The sequence below is a fragment of the Platalea leucorodia genome, assembly GCF_965183815.1.
Source record: "Platalea leucorodia genome assembly, chromosome: 5".
Lineage (NCBI taxonomy): Eukaryota > Metazoa > Chordata > Aves > Pelecaniformes > Threskiornithidae > Platalea > Platalea leucorodia.
The window spans coordinates 10,372,465-10,392,533 of NC_138827.1; the positions used below are offsets into that span (position 1 = coordinate 10,372,465).

Sequence of the window (20,069 nt, forward strand, 5' to 3'; positions counted from 1 at the left end):
TCAGGCAGCGCCCGCCGCGGCGGTAGGCGGCTGCGAACGGCACGAAACGGGTCTGCCCTGGGTCGCTGACGGTTCGCCGCAGCCCGGGGGCAGCACCGGCGCCGCCGCGCCTCGAGGGCTGGGACAGCCCCGCCCGCCCCCGTGACGGGGGGGGGGGGGGAGTGGCGCTCTGCGCATGCGCGCAGCCGCCCCGGAGGCCCGCCAGGTGCCGCTCTACCCTCAAGGCGTGACTCTGAGCACAAGCAGTAGAGTTTGGGCATTCGCTGGCTAGAAAGTCAAAGCGGCGCAGGGCGTGCCGGGAAGGCAGAGTCTTCCTCCGGGGCAGCCATCTTGTTCTCCTCGCCGGGGCCGAGCTGAGGGGCGCGGAAGGATGAAGGGGTTCCCGGTGGTCGCGCGTTCCCTCTCAGTGAGTGCGACCTGGGGGCGTTGTGCGTGGCGGGGAGAGGCACGGGCAGCGGCGGCAGCGGTTGTCCGCGCCCCGGCGGCTGCGGGCGGGCCTGACCCCAGCCAGCCCCGGGGCGGCGAGCCGGGCGGGCGGGCAGCGGTCCGTCGGTCGAGCGGGCTGCGTTCGCGCCTGTGGGGCTGTCAGCGAGGGGCGTGAGTGGGGGCCAGGGTCGGGGTCCAGCCGGCCGGGCGGATGGCGGAGCGGGGCGGCGGGGCTGAAGGTCAGACAGGCCGCGGGCCGGGCCCGGGGCGGCCTGCGCGCAGCTCTGGGGCCGGGAGCTGCCGGCGGGGCCAGGCGCTCCCCGGGGGCTTCACCCGAGGCCTCTCCCGGGAGCAGCCGACGAGGCAGGGCCGCCCGTATGGCCGGAGAGGGGAGGAGCGGTCCCCGAGGGGATCCTTTGTCGCTGGGGAAGCTTCAGCTGCCTGTGGCAAGGCAGTGCCCTTGGCGAGCGGGGCTCGGCTGGTCCCGGAGGCGTGGAGGGGCCCAGGGCTTCTGCTGCTCCCCACGGTCTTGTTGGGCCGGCGGGCGGCTGCAGCACAACTTGGGTTGGGTCTCTGCTGGAAACGCACCCTTGAGTAGGACGGTGTCTTCCGAGTTGCAGTATGTTTGTAAGTCACTTTTAGATGTGCGCTAGTAATTCATAAATAAGTAGGCTTGGAGGTTAAAATTAGGTGTCCTAACAAATTTGTGGTGGGGGAAGAAAGGAGTTTTTCCTAGACTCATACATTGAACAGAGTCTGTGGCAAAGCAAGGGGAATTATCTCATTGGTATCCCTGCAACTGAATGCAGCGGCATTTCTGTCACTTGGTTTTTATTTTGAAATGTATGGGAATGAAGTTGTCTTTTTTTTTTTATGTGAAAAGAGTAATAAATTTATTTTACAAGTATAAGAAGTTCCCCAAAAGGGTAGAAAGGAACAGCATTTCAGATTTGAAGTCAGTAGTCTTGTCATTTCTGTCACCAGCTGCTGAAGGGAAGGCTCTTGCGATGCCCCCCTCTTCAGTCTGAAAGCCTGCTTCTGGTTATTACTGTGTGGTTTGGGGACTTGCATACGTGCCCTCTTTGTACGCAGTAGTCAGTGTAGATCAGTTGGTGTTCTGAGAGGTGACTCTTTAGGAGTTGGACTGCCTACACCTAATAAATTAGAAAGTTATCTCCAAAGTTGCATTCTGTGTATGTGGATTGCTGTAGCAGTTTGTTCAGTTAATTGCTATACATTGGTCCTACAGACTGTATAGTATCAGTAGAGATTCCTACCGCACAACAGCAAAGCGGGGGGGGGGGGGGGGGGGGGGGGGTTCTTACAGTGCTATTTCTTGAACTTCCAGAGACTTCATATAAGTCATTGCACAGGTTCCAAAGTGATGTAGAAAATGATCAAAGGAATTACAAGGGAATCACTGTTTTTACTCTGGGGCTTGAAGTGGTTCATTGTATTTCTACTTTAAAATTAGTTGCTTTTTCAATATGTAATGGAATATGTGATGAACTAATTCAGGAAATCCATTCTTTTGTGCTTTCTCCTCTAGAAGAGACTTTACTCTCTTAAGGTAGCTCCTAAAGTTGCAGCCTCAGCAGCTGCGGAACGAGTGAAATTATCTCCAGAGTCTGAGGATCTTGAGGTCAGTATGAATACTGCTAATATTTTCTCTCTCCTCTTTATTTTTTAAAACTCAGTCAAAGCAGAACTGTGACAGTACTTCCAGACTAAACCAAATTTTTTCTTTTTAATACAGATCACAAAATTACCAAATGGCTTAATTATTGCGTCTCTGGAAAACTTTTCTCCAGCTTCAAGAATTGGTGTGTTTATTAAAGCGGGCAGCAGATATGAAACGGCTAGTAACTTGGGAACTGCTCACTTGCTCCGTCTTGCATCTAATTTGGTAGGTGTTTATTCTCTTTGTTATTACATTGGCAGTAGATGAAATAGTGGAAGGTGTATGATCGCAAAGAGAAACGATATGGTAAAATTTAACGTAAGAGATCTTATAAAGTGGAAAACAATGTACATTGATTCTTGGTTACCTGGTTCAAGTGCAGGAGAAATTATATTACTCCTTGGAAGACAGGCAGTGATATTTATTTAGAGTTGTTCCCCGGTGGTGTCTTAAACTACATATATGAAATATATCTGGATCAAGCTATGCACATAACTAATTTTATTTAAACTGCAATAAAAGTTAATTGGGTGGCTGATACAAACTCAATTTTGTGTGTGTGGAATATTTCTGAATAATTTTTCTTACTACTGCCATCAAGATACTTTAAGCTCCTTGTTTTCCCTTCCTGTTTTATGTCTAGTTATACAAGATGCTGTGGAAGCAGATACATATCAGCAGGTTCAAAAAAGAATCAGACAAATTCATTGATAGCAGGTCCTTAAACAGTTGCTAATAGCAGTAACTCCTGTAGGTACTGCAGGAATACCATTGAATGGGTTGTGGGATGTTATATTTAAACAGCCTTGTCTGTTGCCGCTGTCAGGTACAGAAGATTGGGCTAGATGTCCCGTGGGCTTGACCCACTGTGGCCGTTCCCCTTGTTCCTGTGTGTCTCAACTGCTGTCTGGCTCTAGCTGCAGATGTGAACACGGCCTCTCTCGCACGCTGGCCAGGCTGTGAGGATCAGAGCTGCACAGTGCCACTGGCATGTCTTTGGCTGCTGTTGTCTGGGCTCAAACCAAATCAGTTTCAGGCAGAAAAATAGCATCCCAGCTGCTTATTGCCTCCTTCCCAACTTCTGCCCAAAGTTACTTTCCCTAGGATGCACAGGCATTCCTTGCCCTGGTTTTGTCAAGCTTATCTAATTCAGAGAATCCTATTAAATGTTCAAGCAAACCTGGGTCATGCTAGAATGGGGCTGGGGAGCAAATATGTAAGCAATTATGGTGGAAAATCAGAGAGGATGATAGCAATGATTGGGAGTAGGGATGCAGTAAGCTGGCTCAACTTTTCAAAATGGCTTTTGTCTAATGAATGAAAACTGACACTGTTTCAACTTTGCATTTAAGTTTGCTTTTTTTTTTTTTTTTTTTTTTTTTTAAAATAGACTACTAAAGGAGCATCTTCTTTTCGGATTACTCGTGGCATTGAAGCTGTTGGGGGTAGCCTAAGGTTTGTAACCACATACGAAGATAATCTGTCTTGGTAAAAAGCAAACAAGCTGTATGACTGAAGGAAACTTAAAAAAAATAAGCATAACAATATGTAGGCGGATAAGCTCAGTGTGGTAATGGTACTTGAATGGTGAACGTTGACAAGGAACATGTTTTGTACTTCTCATTCTATTACTGTTCAAGAGTGAACCCATGACTGGTATTTTAAAAACACCTTTCAGTTAACAAAATATAAATGTTGTGTACCTGAAAGAAATATAATTTATCCAGAAAGCTTAATGTTCTTTCTGCCTTTTCAGGCTTTGAGAGTAAACTTCCTGAAGTCAATAGATTTTTTTTTTTTTTTTTTTTTTTCCTTCTTCTTCCCCCTCCATCTTTTGTGAATAGATACCACTCATCACACTGCAATTTTGGGAACAATTCAGACAGTAGTTGGCTTTCGTGATTTGAGAGTTTAAAGCCTAGAAAACAAGCCTAAGAGAAATAAAAGAGGGATCTCGCTGTGCCTGCTTTCTTGCAAAGTATCTTGAAATCATCCAGTAAGGTTGTTTTATATAGAATTTGGTTAAAAGCAGTGGTTTATGTAACTCGAGAATCTACACTTTTTTGTTCCTGCTAATCACAAATGTATTGAAGCAAGTGGAAAAGACCAACTATGTTTTCTGCCCAAAGAGAATAATTTCTAAATTGCCTTGTTTAATACATACACACATTTTTCTTCAAGTTTTGCTATTCAGCCTTATTTGTTGTTTTACCTTGAATTATTATGTTATCTTAAATTCTGATGGTCACAAGACACTTGTTATTACTTGAATGCTTAAGATAGGAGTTTTAGTTATGTCTGTTTCTGCTGTGTGTGTATTATCACTCCTTTAAATGGTCATCTCAAGCAGATTTAAGGTTAACTAGATATTCTAGTCAGTATCTTACTGACAAATTCATCAAAGGGGAATATGTGTGAAAATCCAATTCTATGTTCTCTGCTGACATGGATTTTGTATTTTTTCTCATTTAGTGTGTACTCAACAAGAGAGAAAATGACTTACTCTGTTGAATGCCTGCGTGACTATGTGTAGGTATCTGGATAAGCTGTAAACCGAATTATTGCATTCTTTACAAACTGCTCTGTAGTAGAGACCTATCCTTTTACAGGGAAGGACTAATACCTATTTTCATGTCTTTGTAATAAATCAATAAATTACTGTATTAATATTCAGCTTCTGTATCACGTTACTGAGCATACAAATGCTACGGAACCGAAGTGGAATTCTCATACTTTGTACAGATATGCTAATAACTACTCTGGCTTGAGTGATGTATTTTGTTGTTAATGTGTTGCTTACAGATTAGTTTGAATTGCTTTCAACTTCAAAAAAAAACCATGCTACTTCTATTGTGTTTAATGCCTTTGTAACTTTCTTAATCTAGTGATACAGTAATGGAGTACCTTCTTAATGTCACCACAGCACCGGAGTTCAGACCATGGGAAGTAACTGATCTTCAGCCACGACTAAAAGTTGACAAAGCAATCGCATTTCAGAATCCTCAAGTTGGTAAGTGTATTTTCTGATCCACAGCATTGGCTTCAGGAGAGTTTCTTCAAAATGGAAAACGTTGGAAAAAATAGTTTCCCTTTTGCTCTGTCACGTGACCATTTAATTTTTTAGCTTTTCCCCATCGATAGGTATGGTCTTTCTGTTGTTACGGAACTTTTATTTATAAATCCACAAGTTTTTCCAGTCTGTGCTTAACAACGTTTAGCAAGTAACATGCTGAAGACAGCTTCCATTTCACCTTTTTAATTTTTTTGAAGTACAACCAAAGCATGTGCAAGTCATGACTGTTGTTGAAAATATATTTGCAGCAGCTTGTGTTCTGGAAATAATATTTAGGTATTACTCATCAATGTGGAAACAGTATTCTACAAAAGACTTCTTGAATTTGTATAGTTATTTTGGTATAAAAACAATATGTATTTTCATTACACTGAAAATGGATTCCAGTTTTAGGTTTATAAATTTAGGTTTGTGGGTTTAAAAAAAAAAAAAAAAGGCCAACACAAAGCCTCAGCCAAACCAAGCCTATTCCAGTATATCTTGTGTTACTGAACTCTAGTCATTCAAGTTCACCCAGCTGGTTCTGCACAATAAACATCACTTGTACTACTCTGTGAAGCATGCTCACCTTCATAACCCATTAAAGGTGACAATGCAGTTTTGGGCTTTGGAAAATCTCTGGCTTATATTGAAGTGCTACTATTTTTTTTAAATCGGAATCAAGAATAATCTTTGTTTTTTAAACTTGTATCAACTACAGTTTGGTTTCATAGTAATTTAATATTTTCAGTTACAGTTACGTTCAGAATCAGAACTATGAAGAAAGGAGTGTCGTCTTTCTCTTAAGAATATTTTGAGAATATCAAACAGGAATGAGTAGAATGCTATTGGATGCAAGGAAAAACTAACGAGAAGGCGCTAGCATCCTTCTTCTGAATAGGGAGATAGATGAGACATCACACAAAGCTACAAATAGTATTATAAACAGCCCGTTCTTTCTCAAGCTCAAGAACAAGGGATGCTTACAATGAAGATGATTATGATTCTGAAATGAATTAAAAGGATGTTGGGTTTGTTGTTGTTTTCTACTGCTCCCCCTCCCCGAAACACTGATTACATTTATAGCTTGCTGTTGAGGCCAAGAAGTGTTGAGCATATGGAAGTTATTAGATTTTTTTTTTTTTTTTAATAAGTTACAAAAGAATAGAAGCCCTCAGACCAGATTCTGTTGCCCAAGGATTTGGATGAAACTTCAATGTGTATTGGATTATTCCAGACCTGCTTTTGCAGATCTTGTGGTCCTTAAAGTGGACCACAGCTCTGTTTCACTGGGGTAACATTTGGTTTCATTCATAATCTTGGTTCGAATGTTAATCCTCATCACTGAAACTTTGTTTCTCGTAGGAGTGCTGGAAAACTTGCATGCTGCAGCTTATAAGAATGCTCTGTCAAACCCCTTATATTGTCCAGATTACACAATTGGAAAAATTACTTCTGAGCAGGTAGGATTATTTGTGTTGTGTTTATAAATCTGTTTTGGTTTCTTTATCAAGGATAGATAGGACAGATAATTTAGTAAATATACAGTCAGTATTTACTATCATATTAGTCTGGTGTGAAAATAATTTCTTTTCGTGCAGCTTTTAGTATTGACTACAGAACTCGTGTTCACATTTAGAGGTGGTTAATGTCAGTGGCTTTTTCTTGATTGGAAGGCTGTCAATGAAATGCAAGTGTTCTTGTATCAAAGGGTTTTGTAGTTGTCACTGGAGGATGCGTAAAATGCTATTCTGTAGACAGTTCTTTTTGGAAGCATTGGAGTTTGCTGCATTAAGAAGTATAAGGCTGAACAGTGGATGTCAGAAACACACTTGCCATTTTTGTTCTTTATACAAAATACCCTAAAATGTGAATTTACTGTTGCAGCTTCACCATTTTGTACAGAACAATTTCACAAGTGCGAGAATGGCTCTTGTAGGAATAGGTATGTATGTTCTTTAATGGACACTGCAATTTGTAAGGGAAAACTACTGTAGAAATTTAAGTTCTCTGTAGAAGTAAAATGTTGTGGTACACTTAAAACACTTTTATGTAACTGCTGTAGCTCTTCAATGGCATTACATTACTTGGAATGAACTATTGTATTGCAGGTGTAAAGCACTCTGACTTAAAGCAAGTTGCAGAGCACTTTCTAAATATCCGAAGTGGAGCTGGTATTTCTAGTGCAAAGGCTGTCTATCGAGGGGGTAAGTATGTTTCTTGTATCTGTTCTGAATGACTGTTTTTCTGTTTATTATAAATGTGGTATTATTCAAAGTTGCAACTGAAAACTATATAGTTGTACTAAATGCTGCACATGGGAAGTGGCAGTTCAGAGTCATCTCCCATCTAAGTAAACAGAGGATTATTCCCCACCATGGAAAGTTCTGGGATAAAACTGAACCCATATCTCCAGCAAAGCTTTACCTGCAAGATCATTTATTCCATAAAGTGAAAAACAAGCTGGCATATGGTTTCTCTTAGCATTTTTGGGAAGATTCCCTTAAGAATAGATTAAAGACTGTCTAGAAGTGGTGGTGGGTTTTCTTTTAGGGAAGATCTATTAGAATGTCCTAAGTCTTTCATATAACGACCGTTTCTACAAAACAGGATAAATATTACTGTGAACAGACGGCATGCTACTTCTCTGGATGTTTGTTATCTGGAGACTCACTGAGTTTTACCATCTCATACTATGTATGGTTTAGGGTCAGCTTCAAATAAGGCACAGTAAGGTACTTGGTTTTGCACTTGCAAGAAAATTTCTGAATGGGAAGGACTTTTTAAAATGACCTACAGCCTACTAACAGCTTCTTGCTGTCTTCCTGAGTGGACATGGAATAACTTCACACCCTGGCTTCTCTCTCATGAAGCCAACTCCTGGCTAGAAATGTTTCCTTTCCATACCTCTGAACGTACAGTAGTTTCTAACTGAACACTGCATTACCTTTTATTCTGTTGTATTTTTAGGAGAAATCAGAGAACAGAATGGTGATAGCCTTGTCCATGCTGCTATTGTAACAGAAGGAGCTGCTGTTGGAAGCGCAGAAGCAAATGCGTTCAGTGTTCTTCAGCATGTTTTAGGTGCTGGACCCCTTATCAAGAGGGGAAGCAACGTTACCAGCAAATTGTCCCAGGGTATTGCTAAAGCGACTACCCAGCCATTTGACGTAAGTTCAAAGGGTTACTACTGTACTCTAGTATTTTAAGTAACATGCATCCTATCCTTTGAGAGGTTACTACCTCCAGCTAGAATCTTAATTAGTTCATTCTTGCACAAGTTACAATATATCAGAGAAGGCCTTCCAATCTGACCTTTCCTCTGCACAGATGGAGCTTAGCTTCCTCAGTTACAGTATTTTAGATCCTAATAGTAATTATTTTCCTATGCTTGATGCTGAGTTGTTCGGATACTTGAAACAGTTGATGATGTTTGTTTTGCAGGCTTCCGCGTTTAATGTTAACTACTCTGATTCTGGGCTCTTTGGGATTTATACCATATCCCAGGCTCCAAATGCCGGGGAGGTGAGTTGCAGATTAGAATTTAAGTATTAACAACGTAACTCTCAAACTAGTGTTTTGATTTGAGATAGTGACTGATCAATCTAACAAAAAAAAAAGTTAATTCATCTGGTTTCTTGTATAAGAATGCTGCATGTTCAGTTATGACTTAACTCTGTAAGGTGGGAATGAGACTTGCTTTCTGGGAAGTACAAATACCTAATACGAACTAGAGCTAGTAAAATACCTTGAATTGCTGACTGTAATTGCTGATTTACATGTGTAAGCCTAAGCGTATCATGAGGAACATGCTGGCTCTCGAAGCTGGCAGAACTGAACACTCTCATGGAAAATGGTGAGACCATGCAAACTAATGTGGTGTTGCAACTTAAATCCACACTGGTTTTTGTGTCTCACTTGGGCATTACAGTGTTTTTAGTTTTGTTATAAAGCTGTTCAGAATTGAGTTCAGGCAAACAATCCTAACACTGTCAGCTGCCCTCCGCTGAAGTTTCTAAGGTGTCAGATAATAGAAATAACATATTGAAATTTAACGCAGGAAGAAGTCTTAAATGATATCATTTTCCTCAGGTCATTAAAGCTGCTTTGAACCAGATAAAGGCAATTGCTCAGGGCAGCATCACCGATGATGATGTCACAAAGGCAAAGTAAGTGAGTAAAGAACTGTCTTGTGTGTTGTAAAGAGAAGTTTTTTAACATGTAGCTTCTTCTCAAACACTCACGCTATTCTGTTTAGCAGAGCTTATCGTTGCCGTGTAATTATTTCCATGGGGAATTGCTCGCTTTCCTGCATTAAAATTGAAGCACTGTCAGTGCTCTTTTTTTCAAAGCTACCCTGATTCTCTGCTAATGGTATTTCCTAATAAAAACCTGTCAGATAAGTGTTAATTTCTGAAAACTGTTTCAGTGTAAGAAATTAGCAAGTATCAGCAGATGCTGTCGTTCTAATCATACCCTGTAGTATTAAGATGTATTTAAATGAGAATCCTAAATTGCATTATTTAGGTAATTCCCTTTACAGTTGCACTGTAGCAATTCCCAAAACAATTATATTAAGCAATCTTCTGCATCTTCAAAGAATAGTAGTAATGAGGGTCTGCAAGTGTAAAGCACTGAATTAGCCATGTTACATCCAGGCGCTCGAAATACGTGCCCCTAGGAATATTTGAGATGGGGGAAAATTACTATTAGCAATGCAGTAACACCGACAAAGTTCTAGAGTTTCTAATTTATAGAGGGTTGTGTACATTAGTTGGTGCTTGATCTCCAAGTAGTGTTAAACTGCACTGAGCCTCTAAAACTGTAGTTGTGCAATACAACAGTATAGTACAGATTCACTCAAGTAGAAAAACTAAAATATTGTCTGTTGTGTATATAAAATACTTGCAGGACTCCACGGAAAGCTTGATTACACTAAGCATAATAACCTAGACACGATTGCTTGTGCCTTAGTCATTAGTAGCTAAATGGTGAATTCTGGACCTTTATATTTGGCATTATTAGTTTGCGGGGGCGGGGTGTTGGGTTTGTTTTGGTTTTTTTTAAAGTAGCTGCCTAGTTTTAGGGAGTTACAGTGCTATGGCTTTTTTTTTTTTTTTTTTTTTTTTTTTTTGGCATTTCCCTTCTGGAATGGCTTCGTGTATTTTCTGTATTGCTCTTTTTCCTTCAGTGACCAAAAAAAAAAAACCCCAAAAACTTAAATTCAAGGTCAGTGATATTTGCAGAGTCTTTCAATTCAGTCAAAAATACCAAGCTACTTAATCATATTCTATTGGAATAAACCATTTTCTGCCATTTTGACTTTTAAAAAAGAATAGAAGGACTAGCTGATAAGAATAAGATTTTCATATGTAGCAGTAAGACTAAGTGAAACAGAAAAAACAGTATAAACGTGCTGTCTTTTAACAGAACATGGAACTATTACACAAGGAACCTAACCATTTACGTTCATTGCTGCTTTGTTGCTTACAATAAAATTGCTCTGCCTGTATCTGTTCTTGATGAGAAACTGGAATCAATTTTAAACGTAATTTGTAAACTTGATGTATTAGTTTGTCTAATTTCTGAAGTACGTGCATGAGTTACTTCAAACAGAAACAAATTCTGAGCTAGACATCTTCGGACTCCGTGGGGTGGCTGATCATTCCAAGGCCGTAGGTGTTCAAGTACCTTGTCCTTTTCATGCTTGGACTATTTGTGGTGCCTCTTTCGTAACTACAGAACCCCTCCATACTTGAAAAAGAAAACAGTTCAAAATGGAGAGGAGTCTTGAAAACTTAAAAGGCACCAAAACCTCATTGCAGTTATGGGGGCGGTGGGGAACGTAATAACAGGACTTAGATGCTCACTCATCCTTAATGCTTTGTTTGATGGCAGAAACCAGCTGAAAGCCACCTATTTGATGTCAGTGGAGACTGCAGAAGGGTTACTGAATGAAATTGGCTCCGAGTCATTGGTTTCTGGCACACACACATCACCATCTGTTGTTGCTCAAAAAATTGACTCTGTAGCCACTGCTGATGTTGTGAATGTAAGTATGTGTCAGCATCTACAGGTGTTCCTTAATCACTCTGTAACGTTTTCTTATACAAAACTGGTGCTCATTTGTGTGTGTTTATAAACAGACACATATACTGCCTTTAAAAAAAGGCAACTCATTTACAAATCCCAGCTGGCTATGTTTATTAACAGAAGATCCTTTAATCCAATACACTGTAAAACTAGCGTAGCTGGGAGTATGTGAAATTCTCACCTACTTCACTTACATTTACCAAAACTGCCAACTAGTATTCGTGGAAAACTTGATATTTGTTCCAGTGTAGGCACTTCTGTGTCAAGGCTTTTAGGATTCCCGAGTCTAGAATATTTGGTGTGCTTAATAAAACAATTAGGCTTTCAACGATAAATGAGCATAACTGCATTGCTATTCCAAATTATCTTGTTGCTTATACTTGAAGCAAACTTCATACAGAAATCCATCAGAAAGAGAAATTCTAAGAGAAAACTTGTTTTTTCACATTCACCACTGATTTGTGTTGCAGTAGCAACTAGCAATAGCTTTAGTAGTAAGGAGAGATCCACTGTATCTTGTGGTGTAATAATTATTCTAGGAATAACCATTCTGAAAGAGTTTATGCCTTTTATATCCAACTGTCATTCTGCCATTCCTGTTCAGACTATAAAGCAACGAGGAGCTGGATTAGAAGCAAGTAAGTTTAGACAGAAAAAGGAAAATTGTTTACTTGATGTACTATAGTCGTGTTGGGATTTGTTGTTTGTTTTAATAACTTGAAGCTGAGGCTATAAGCAGCAAGATAAATTCTATTATAGTGACTATTTCCTTATATCCATCTTTCTGATCTATTTTCAGGCTGCAAAGAAGTTTGTCAATGGGAAGAAATCAATGGCAGCTAGTGGGGATTTGGGAAATACTCCTTTTCTTGATGAGTTGTAAAAACAAAACTGGGGTGCGGATTCAAGATGGACCTGAGCTCTAAGTCACCTATGTTCTAAATAAATTACTACTACCGTGTTATTTATGAATTCAGTTCTTTCAGAAAATTAATCTGGAGTAATTGTGGGCTTGCACTCGTCAAATAAAGTGCTGAGTTCATACATGTTGTGCTGGGTTTTTTTCCACTGAAAATGGTATCTGATAAGTCTGGCTCTGTACACTGAATGTAAAACTACAGTGAGAAAATAAGGTGAATTTTAGTCAATGTAAAAAATAGATATATCAGAAATTATCATTGTGATGCAGACAAATACTGTAATTGCCACTAGTTGTCCATGTATTCGGGAAAAGTCCTTGATTGAACTGTCTGCACCATCCTTATATCAAGTAAATGAAGAAACTTCCCTTCAAACAGAGATGAATATATTGAACCTTAGAGCTTGCAACTGCTACTTGTCTGGGACTAGCAGAGGTGTGTTTCTGAGTGTCTTCTCCACAAGTAGCATTAATAGACATCTCTGAGGGGAGGGATAGCATTGCTAAAACAGCTTTATATAGCTAATATATCATTTAAAATATCTTCGGACATTTAGATTTTTGGAGGGAGTCTAGGCATGTATTAAAACAGATAAGATACAACTTCAGAAATCTAGGTTTTGAAGAAGCCAAGTTTTGAGCTATTCTGAAACAAAGGCAAATTCTTCCAGAGGGGATGTATCTGATGCAGAAGGGCAGGAGGAAGAGGAACTGGTCTCATTGTTTTCCACTGCCCAGTATGAAGGAGGTCTAACACCACTAGCATCAAACGTAGAATTGCACAGTGCACCAACATCATTATGAAGTACAGCAGCACAACCGCTGTCTGTGCCTACTCCAAGCGTCTGGCCTGTAGCAGGCATCTGCCACATTTTGGATATTGATAGTAACTCATGAGCGAACTCACAACAGTGTGACTGGGAAGATCTGTACTGAAAAGTTTCCAAGTCTACATCATCATCGCTACTGGACCCAGTGTCATCTTCATCCTCAGCATCTTCACTTGTGCTGAAAATACACAGCATGGTATTACTTTAACGTGCGATAATTCCCATAGCTGTTCAGTTAACTAATCATGGAGCCTGAAGTTTTTTGCAAATACGTGTTCTAAAGACAAGTTCATTAGTTCTGAAGCTCCTCTAATATCAAACTAATACTATTGCCAATAGTCCTTTGCACACTCTCCTTTGGGCTCTAAAGTAATAGCAAAGTTGTAATTTGGTCAATAGAAAAGCCAGCTGTCCTTCTTCTGCTCTTTCAGAATAGCAAATAATTTGATTTATTTAAACATAAGCTTAGAGGTTTAATCTCTTGGAAAGCCCCTTGCCGCGTGAGCTTCCTTTCTGCTGTTCTAGCCTAATTATCTCCTTTTAATACTTCTGTTCCTTCCCCTACCTCTGAGGTTTCTTTTCTATTAAAACTTTGTGCCTCAGGAAAACTTGTAACTGCCTTGTAGCCCGTCTAGATTAATTATACTTGCTATATAAGCCACCTTTAGGATTGAGAGCAATATTTTTTTAAAAGCTTCTCTATGCAGTGGCTCTCACAGGAAGAGTTTATTTTTCCTGAAGTTTAATTTTAAAAGTCATAATCGTTAACCACTGTCAGTAGTTAGACTGATTAAGAAACAGATAAGCTTTTTACATGGTTGTAGCAAGGCCTCCACCTTGGTATCATCAGCTACTTGTAATTGTCCAGGTCCTTGGCTATTACAGCCCACGTGGCCTCTTTGACTTCAGGGGCATTATTGCCAGCCAGATTTTTTATGGTCTCTGTGGAGGCGGGAAGGGGCAAGTCTAAAATTAATGTTTGTCCTGACCCTGTCTTCACTGTAACTAGAAAAGTAAACTTTTCTTTTGGTATTTGTTCATTTCAAATCAGAGTTTTCTATTTCGGAAAAATAAATGAAAGTAAATCCTTAGACTAACATTTTATCCTAAAATGAAAAAGCTATTACACTATTTCTTACTTCTTGCTAGAATAATAAGCAAGGTGTGAAATTCTAGTTAACGTACAATACTTACTTCTTACTCTGCTGTCATCACAGGAAGCTTTGCTTCAGGGATTAATTCAACTGCACTTTGCCAGCATTGAGGCACTTCAACAAAATCTCTGTAAACTCTGATTTGTAGGGTAGCTCCTACAAGAATATTGTGCAGGAGCTGCCTAAGCTCTCGCGGAGTCCATCCTAAAACGTTAGCACGTCCAATTTCTATTAGAACATCACCTGCCAAGGAAGAAAATTGACAGCAATTCGTTTAAGAGACTTTTTCAATTTTTTTCATGTTTGTATTACAAAATATGTAGCCTTAACCACTTCACTTTCACATTTTTATGTAAAAGCATGTTTAGCAGTTCTTAGAATCATAGAAACATAGAATCATTAAGGTAGGAAAGGACCTCTGAGATCATCGAGTCCAACCTGTTAACCTAACTGCCCGGTCCACCTCTAAACCATGTCCCTAAGCACCACATCCATGCGTTTTTTGAACACTTCCAGGGACTGTGGTTGTACCGCTTCCCTGGGCAGCCTGTTCCAAGGCCTAACCACTCTCTCCATGAAGAAATTTTTCCCAATATCCAACCTAAACTTCCCCTGGCACAGCTTGACACCATTTCCTCTCGTCCTATCGCTTGTTACTTGGGAGAAGAGACCGACCCCCACCTGGCTACAACCTCCTTTCAGGTAGCTGTACAGAGCAATAAGGTCTCCCCTCAGCCTCCTCTCTTCAAACCAATGATGCAATGGTTTTTTTGCTTTCTTTTTTAATGAAAGGCTTTTTATCTCTGTAAGAACTAATCTTTTCACAACACTACGGAAAGCTGCAGTTCACTTTGGGATTTTTCTGAGCAAACATGCTAAACTTTAGGTTGCCTACGCAGTGCTACCTTCCATGTCTGTGGGTTTTTTTAGGCAAGATAAAGGTACAATGGTGCATGCTTTAATCAGGACCACTACTTGGGACCAGACAGACTGCAGCAAGGTTGAGCTGAGGTTACATAGCTTCACTCCCAACACTTCTGCTGGCACCTTGCCACTGTTTCACTGTACCTTTTCACAGCTGGAATACCCTGTGTATACATACCTGCTGCCTACCCTCGTATGTCAGCTTGCTGTTTATCTGTTGGTATGGAGCCAGGCGTACCCCTTCCTCCGCAGTGGCGAAGTTTACCCAGGTGTATGCTGGAGAATCTGTGTAACAGCCATGTCTCCTTATGCTTGTCTGGGCCCCTGGAGGTTTCCAGGGTTTGCCTCTCGGTGGCTGGTGCCTGTCCCTCTGCTCCGAGAACAACCAACATGTGGGCACACTGCAAGCCAACGTCAAGCGAGGGAGGAGAAGTAGGAGGTGCCTATAAGAGCTGGTGCAGAATCTAACTGAGGAGTTCCAGCAGAAAGCAGTGATGGTTTTTGTTTGTTTGTTTGTTTTAAGGAATAAGGCTGCAAATAATGTTCTTATTACCTGCTGCCAGTGGAAAGCACTGAGCTGCGGTTTGCAAAAAGCAGTACTGCATCCAAGAACAACAGAGTACAGAAGCCCCGGCACCTCTATATACCATGGGGTATAACAAGATGGGCTTCGAGGAATTGGGGGAATTGCAATTACTGTGTAAACCTGTAATTTTGGAGACTGCAAAAGGCAAGCAGAATCAACCTGCAGCAGACTACAGCTCTATCAGCAGCCTGGCAGAAATACTTGCACAGAGGAGCTGTATCGGTAAACATTATGTACTGAACTGCAACAGAACAGCATAGGGGATTTAAACAAGCAGTACAGCTGTCTGCTGCCATATTAGGCAGAGCAAGGAGCCTCTCTCCATCTGCTCTATTTTCTTCTTAACCCTTTTGGGTTAAAAATGCCTGTAGCAAAAATGTACAGGCTTTAAAACTGTTTACCTGAACTACTGACTACCATTTTTTCATTCACTTTTTCCATTAACTACTCCTTGTACTCCATCATCATCGCACCCTCTCTCCACTCTACCTTATCACAAGATACTGGTTCTACTGGGGTGCAAACAAGAAGTTCTGGAACAAGTACCAGGATAGCAGATACCGAAAAAGCAACAGGAAATATTTTACCAGCAGTTTTATGTAAATTCTCAGCCTCAAACAGATTATGTATTTCAAAATGCACAGACATAAATGTACTGATGCTTTAAAATACCTGCAAGACACTCTCAGCTTTTAACAGATTCTGTCAGAATTCTATTTTTTCTGCCCATACTGTGCAGTCAAAGCCATCTCTGAACTGCAGACTTAGATAATTTTGCTCCTCTGCTCCAGCATCTAGAGTCTAAGCCACCCAGCTTTTCAGTTCACCTATCAGTTTTGTGATTGATATCATTCAGTGGCCACTGAAGATTTATGTGGAGATAACCTCTTGCCCTATGAAGGTATTCTGAGGAACCACACGTACTAAGCAGCCCTGTTTCTTTTTGCTGGCATGGAGAATAGGGCATGCATATGTCCATACAAGTTTGGTCAGTCTAATTGTAGGATTTTAAGACATTAGTGCCTTCCACTACCTCTGTTAATTGCTACCTCCTCCCCGTTAAAAGTCAGCAGAATGGCACCAGCTCTTTCAAGCTATAAGCAGTAATAAAATTGTTCTTTTAGGCTCCAGTTTGAAATTGTACAGATAATACTCAGCTCACTTAACTGAAAAAATAAGTCCATAAAGATAAAACCTAATTCACCGCAAGAAAAACTCCTAAGCAGCGCATCATATTTTCTCAAGGCCCATGCTCTGTACATTGGTATTAGTGCCAAAATAAGTGTGCCGCCTCTGGTATCATTAAGAGACAGAGCTTCTACAAAATAGTATCTTTTCTGCAAAATTTTACAGCTTTGGTCTTAAATACAAAGTTTTTGTAAGTTCACTCTAAACATGAATTGAACAAATTCAGCTGTTTGCTTTTTTTGTGTGTGTGTAATGTGCTGGGTTAGAGTCAGGTGCTCCATGGAGCATGCTCAAATTGTTTCTTTTGGCTCCAAAACCTAAAATCAGCTACAAAGGGACAAAGTTTGTTACCAGTCTTCAATCCCCTTTAAACTGTTCAATACTTGCTGCAGCAAATCAAACACATCGCATGCCACAAATAATTTGACTCCTTGTTCTTGTAGCCTCTCTTGAAAATACTGTTGGAGCTTTCCTTTTTCAAATTGTTGCAAATAGAACTACTTAGTTTCAGTGATTAATATTCTGTATTTTTTACCTTATGGACGTAAAAAAAAACCAAACCAAAATAACCAAATCAGTAGCATATATATGCTTTTGTATACCATAGGGGTTTTTTTAGGGAATAGATTAAAGCTATCAGCTCCTAAGATAATAATAAATAAAAAAAAGTACTTGATCAAATCCAAATCCATTTCTGTTTTATGCTCAGGATTTTTCCACTGATTTTTATACTTGGATCAAAAGTGCAAACCCTTGTCTAAAAAGAGGTTAAGAAATCCACTCAATGGCTTTTATTGCATCAAACAAGTAGATCTTTCTTCCTAGTGCTTGGAATTCTAATTCTGTCTGAAAGGTGTGAGAAGAAAGGACTGCCCAAACTATAAAGGCAATGCTGGGAAAATTGTTCTGATTTAAAGATATGCATTTTCACTATACAGCCAGTAAATTTCTAAATTACTTCATTGCACTCAAGTCTTAGCTTCATAGATTTCTATGTTAGAGACAATTTAATAAATGGTAATAACATAGCACACTATCGTTCCCAAACTGTAGCTCTTGAGTCTAATGTAATTGGTCTAGGGACCCATATGAAGCAGTCAAATTTACAGAGCTTTCAATTACAAGCTTAATATAGGAGTCTGATGTTCCGCAAGAAACCTTAATAACTAGTAATAGTCTGTTAGTACTGATATGGCACATTTCAGGTTTAAAGCGTTTAGCAAATGAACACCTGCATGGATTGTTAGAGCACAAAGATTAGTCCATTGCCGCTTTGTAACTATTCTGTATAATAAAGAGAAATAAAAAGCAAACAATAACACAAATTAATTTCAAGCCTTCAGGAAGTTTTGTGTTACTTGTAGAGTGAAATTACTTGAACAATAATGCACCGAACAAAGAACTATATTATTCAAGTTTAGTTGCTATATAAAGGCAATAGTCAAACTATTTTTGGACAAACCTGCTGATGAATAGGAAACCTGGTTTTGCTGGAGAACAATATATAGACTTAAATCTTGATCTGATTATGCAACAGTCACCCGTATCAGCTATTTTAAGATCACAGGTATTTCATTACAATGGAATGCTGGCGCTGAGCTTTATACAGTTTGTGCTAGTTTCTTTTCTCTGTAATTTTAAATTGAGTTTCTTTTGATCTGTGTAAGTGTAAATAAATCAGAGACAGGCTCAAAGCATAAACGCAGAACAAGAATATTTTCAGTGCTATTAAATTTGAATATCACTGTTGGTTCTTTTTACCTGGTTTTAGCTTTCCGTCGTTAGCTGCAGAGCTTTTCTCAAAAAAGCTTGTTATCTGGAGATATGGCCCATTCTGTATCGTTATGAGACCTAATCCTTGTTCATCCATCCTAATATTTGCCTTGAATGCTGCAATCAGTCTGTGCCGAGAGATGTCTTCCAGTGCTGGCAACTGCCCTTTGAAAAGTGAGAGGAAAATTTTACTGGTTGAAAGTGTGATATCGTTCTTCAAGAAAATGTTTAAGGAGACATTTGAGTAGGTGCTGTACCCATTCTTAATTGTCCAAAGAGTTAAGTCCCTCATCCTTAATTGCTTCTCTAGATAGGCATTGCCTGCTGAGTTGTGGCCAAAAAGCCACAATAGCAATACTTATAAAAAGTTAGTGTACTCCATAAACTAGCTTTCTGCAAATAAATATACTGAAAGTAGTTTTTACTTAGAAACTTATTTCTTAAGAAGTCACATTTTACCAAGAGAAAAAGCAATACTGCTGTTAAGCATTCATTACAAATGGCGATATATTCAGGGAAGGTAGAGAACAGGGTACAGAATAACAGAACAGAGGAGTTGTCAGCTGTTAAGGACTTCAAGAAAAGACTGATTTCCTATTAAAAAATGGATTTTTCAAATCAATATTTATAGAGGAGATTAATTTCTAAATTTCCAACACATTGGTTTCACACCCTACTGCTGACATGAGGGAAGGGACTGTGCTTGCCATATTTAGCACCTACAGAAATAAAATACTCTTGAGCATCCGCTATCCATTAAACTGCATAATACAAGTGATACAATATAAATGACATTAGCCTAGTGTCTCCACCAAGAAATATAATAGGGTAATAAAGTAAATCCTCCATCTCTCAAGCTTGCTCTCCTCATCAAGAGCCAGGAAAAGTTAAGACTGTCACACAAGTGCTTGAGACTCCTAAAACAAACTGTATTCTGTTAAAAATGACTTTTTTGTCTCTGTTTTAAGATGTAATCTCTAAATGTAACTTCTGACAGTAGGGTAGCAATAACTTAACTGCTTGAGACCGTCTTCAGCGGTCTGGAATCACTTAATGAAAATTCCCACCACTTTACCCCTCTTCTTTAACATACGGAAACTTGGTCATCTTTCCAATGGCTTCAGTAAAGCTTTGGATCAGGCTCTAAATGACAGCACAGAATGTCTATAAAAGAACTAGGATTGAAAGTATAGCAATGTGAACATTTGATTTGTCAATGTGGCTGCTGAACTGAAAAACAGAGAAGGAAGCAGGAATGATTTGATTTTTTTTTTCCTTCCCAAAGCGCAGGGGTTTTTTGTTGTTGAGTAGAATACTACATTTCATTTGGATGAAATACTTAATTTTCATGGTCATGCAAGAAAAACAAAGGAAGACCCACTCTGGAACACATTTTCATCTGTTGATAATTCTGAGAGGTTGGATATCTGACCTGCTACTGTT

At 39.7% G+C, this 20,069-nt stretch overlaps 1 protein-coding gene across 2 annotated transcripts; it reads left to right on the forward strand.

Annotated features, from left to right (window-relative positions):
• The first annotated feature begins 255 nt into the window (after positions 1-255).
• Positions 256-12,296, forward strand: UQCRC2 (ubiquinol-cytochrome c reductase core protein 2). 2 transcript variants are annotated; one of them, XM_082313161.1, is made up of 14 exons: positions 256-406; positions 1,976-2,068; positions 2,183-2,332; positions 3,498-3,562; positions 4,580-4,636; positions 4,993-5,117; positions 6,525-6,622; positions 7,047-7,104; positions 7,271-7,366; positions 8,130-8,329; positions 8,604-8,684; positions 9,252-9,328; positions 11,058-11,211; positions 12,052-12,296. In XM_082313161.1, exons 1-14 carry the CDS (start codon positions 371-373, stop codon positions 12,133-12,135), a joined length of 1,374 nt encoding a protein of 457 aa, XP_082169287.1. In that variant the 5' UTR covers positions 256-370; the 3' UTR covers positions 12,136-12,296. The 2 variants fall into 2 exon arrangements, with proteins under 2 accessions (XP_082169287.1, XP_082169288.1); XM_082313162.1 differs by lacking the exon at positions 12,052-12,296 and having other exon boundaries at positions 9,252-9,336; positions 11,065-11,183.
• Positions 12,297-20,069: the final 7,773 nt, after the last annotated feature.

What these genes read in the sequence shown, in the direction of transcription:
- UQCRC2 (XM_082313161.1), top strand. Translation starts at nt 371, where the DNA reads ATGAAGGGGTTCCCGGTGGTCGCGCGTTCCCTCTCA. An exon ending in AAAGGCTGTCTATCGAGGGG is followed by an intron (nt 7,367 to 8,129) that starts GTAAGTATGTTT and finishes TTGTATTTTTAG; the next exon opens with GAGAAATCAGAGAACAGAAT. An exon ending in GATGATGTCACAAAGGCAAA is followed by an intron (nt 9,329 to 11,057) that starts GTAAGTGAGTAA and finishes GTTTGATGGCAG; the next exon opens with AAACCAGCTGAAAGCCACCT.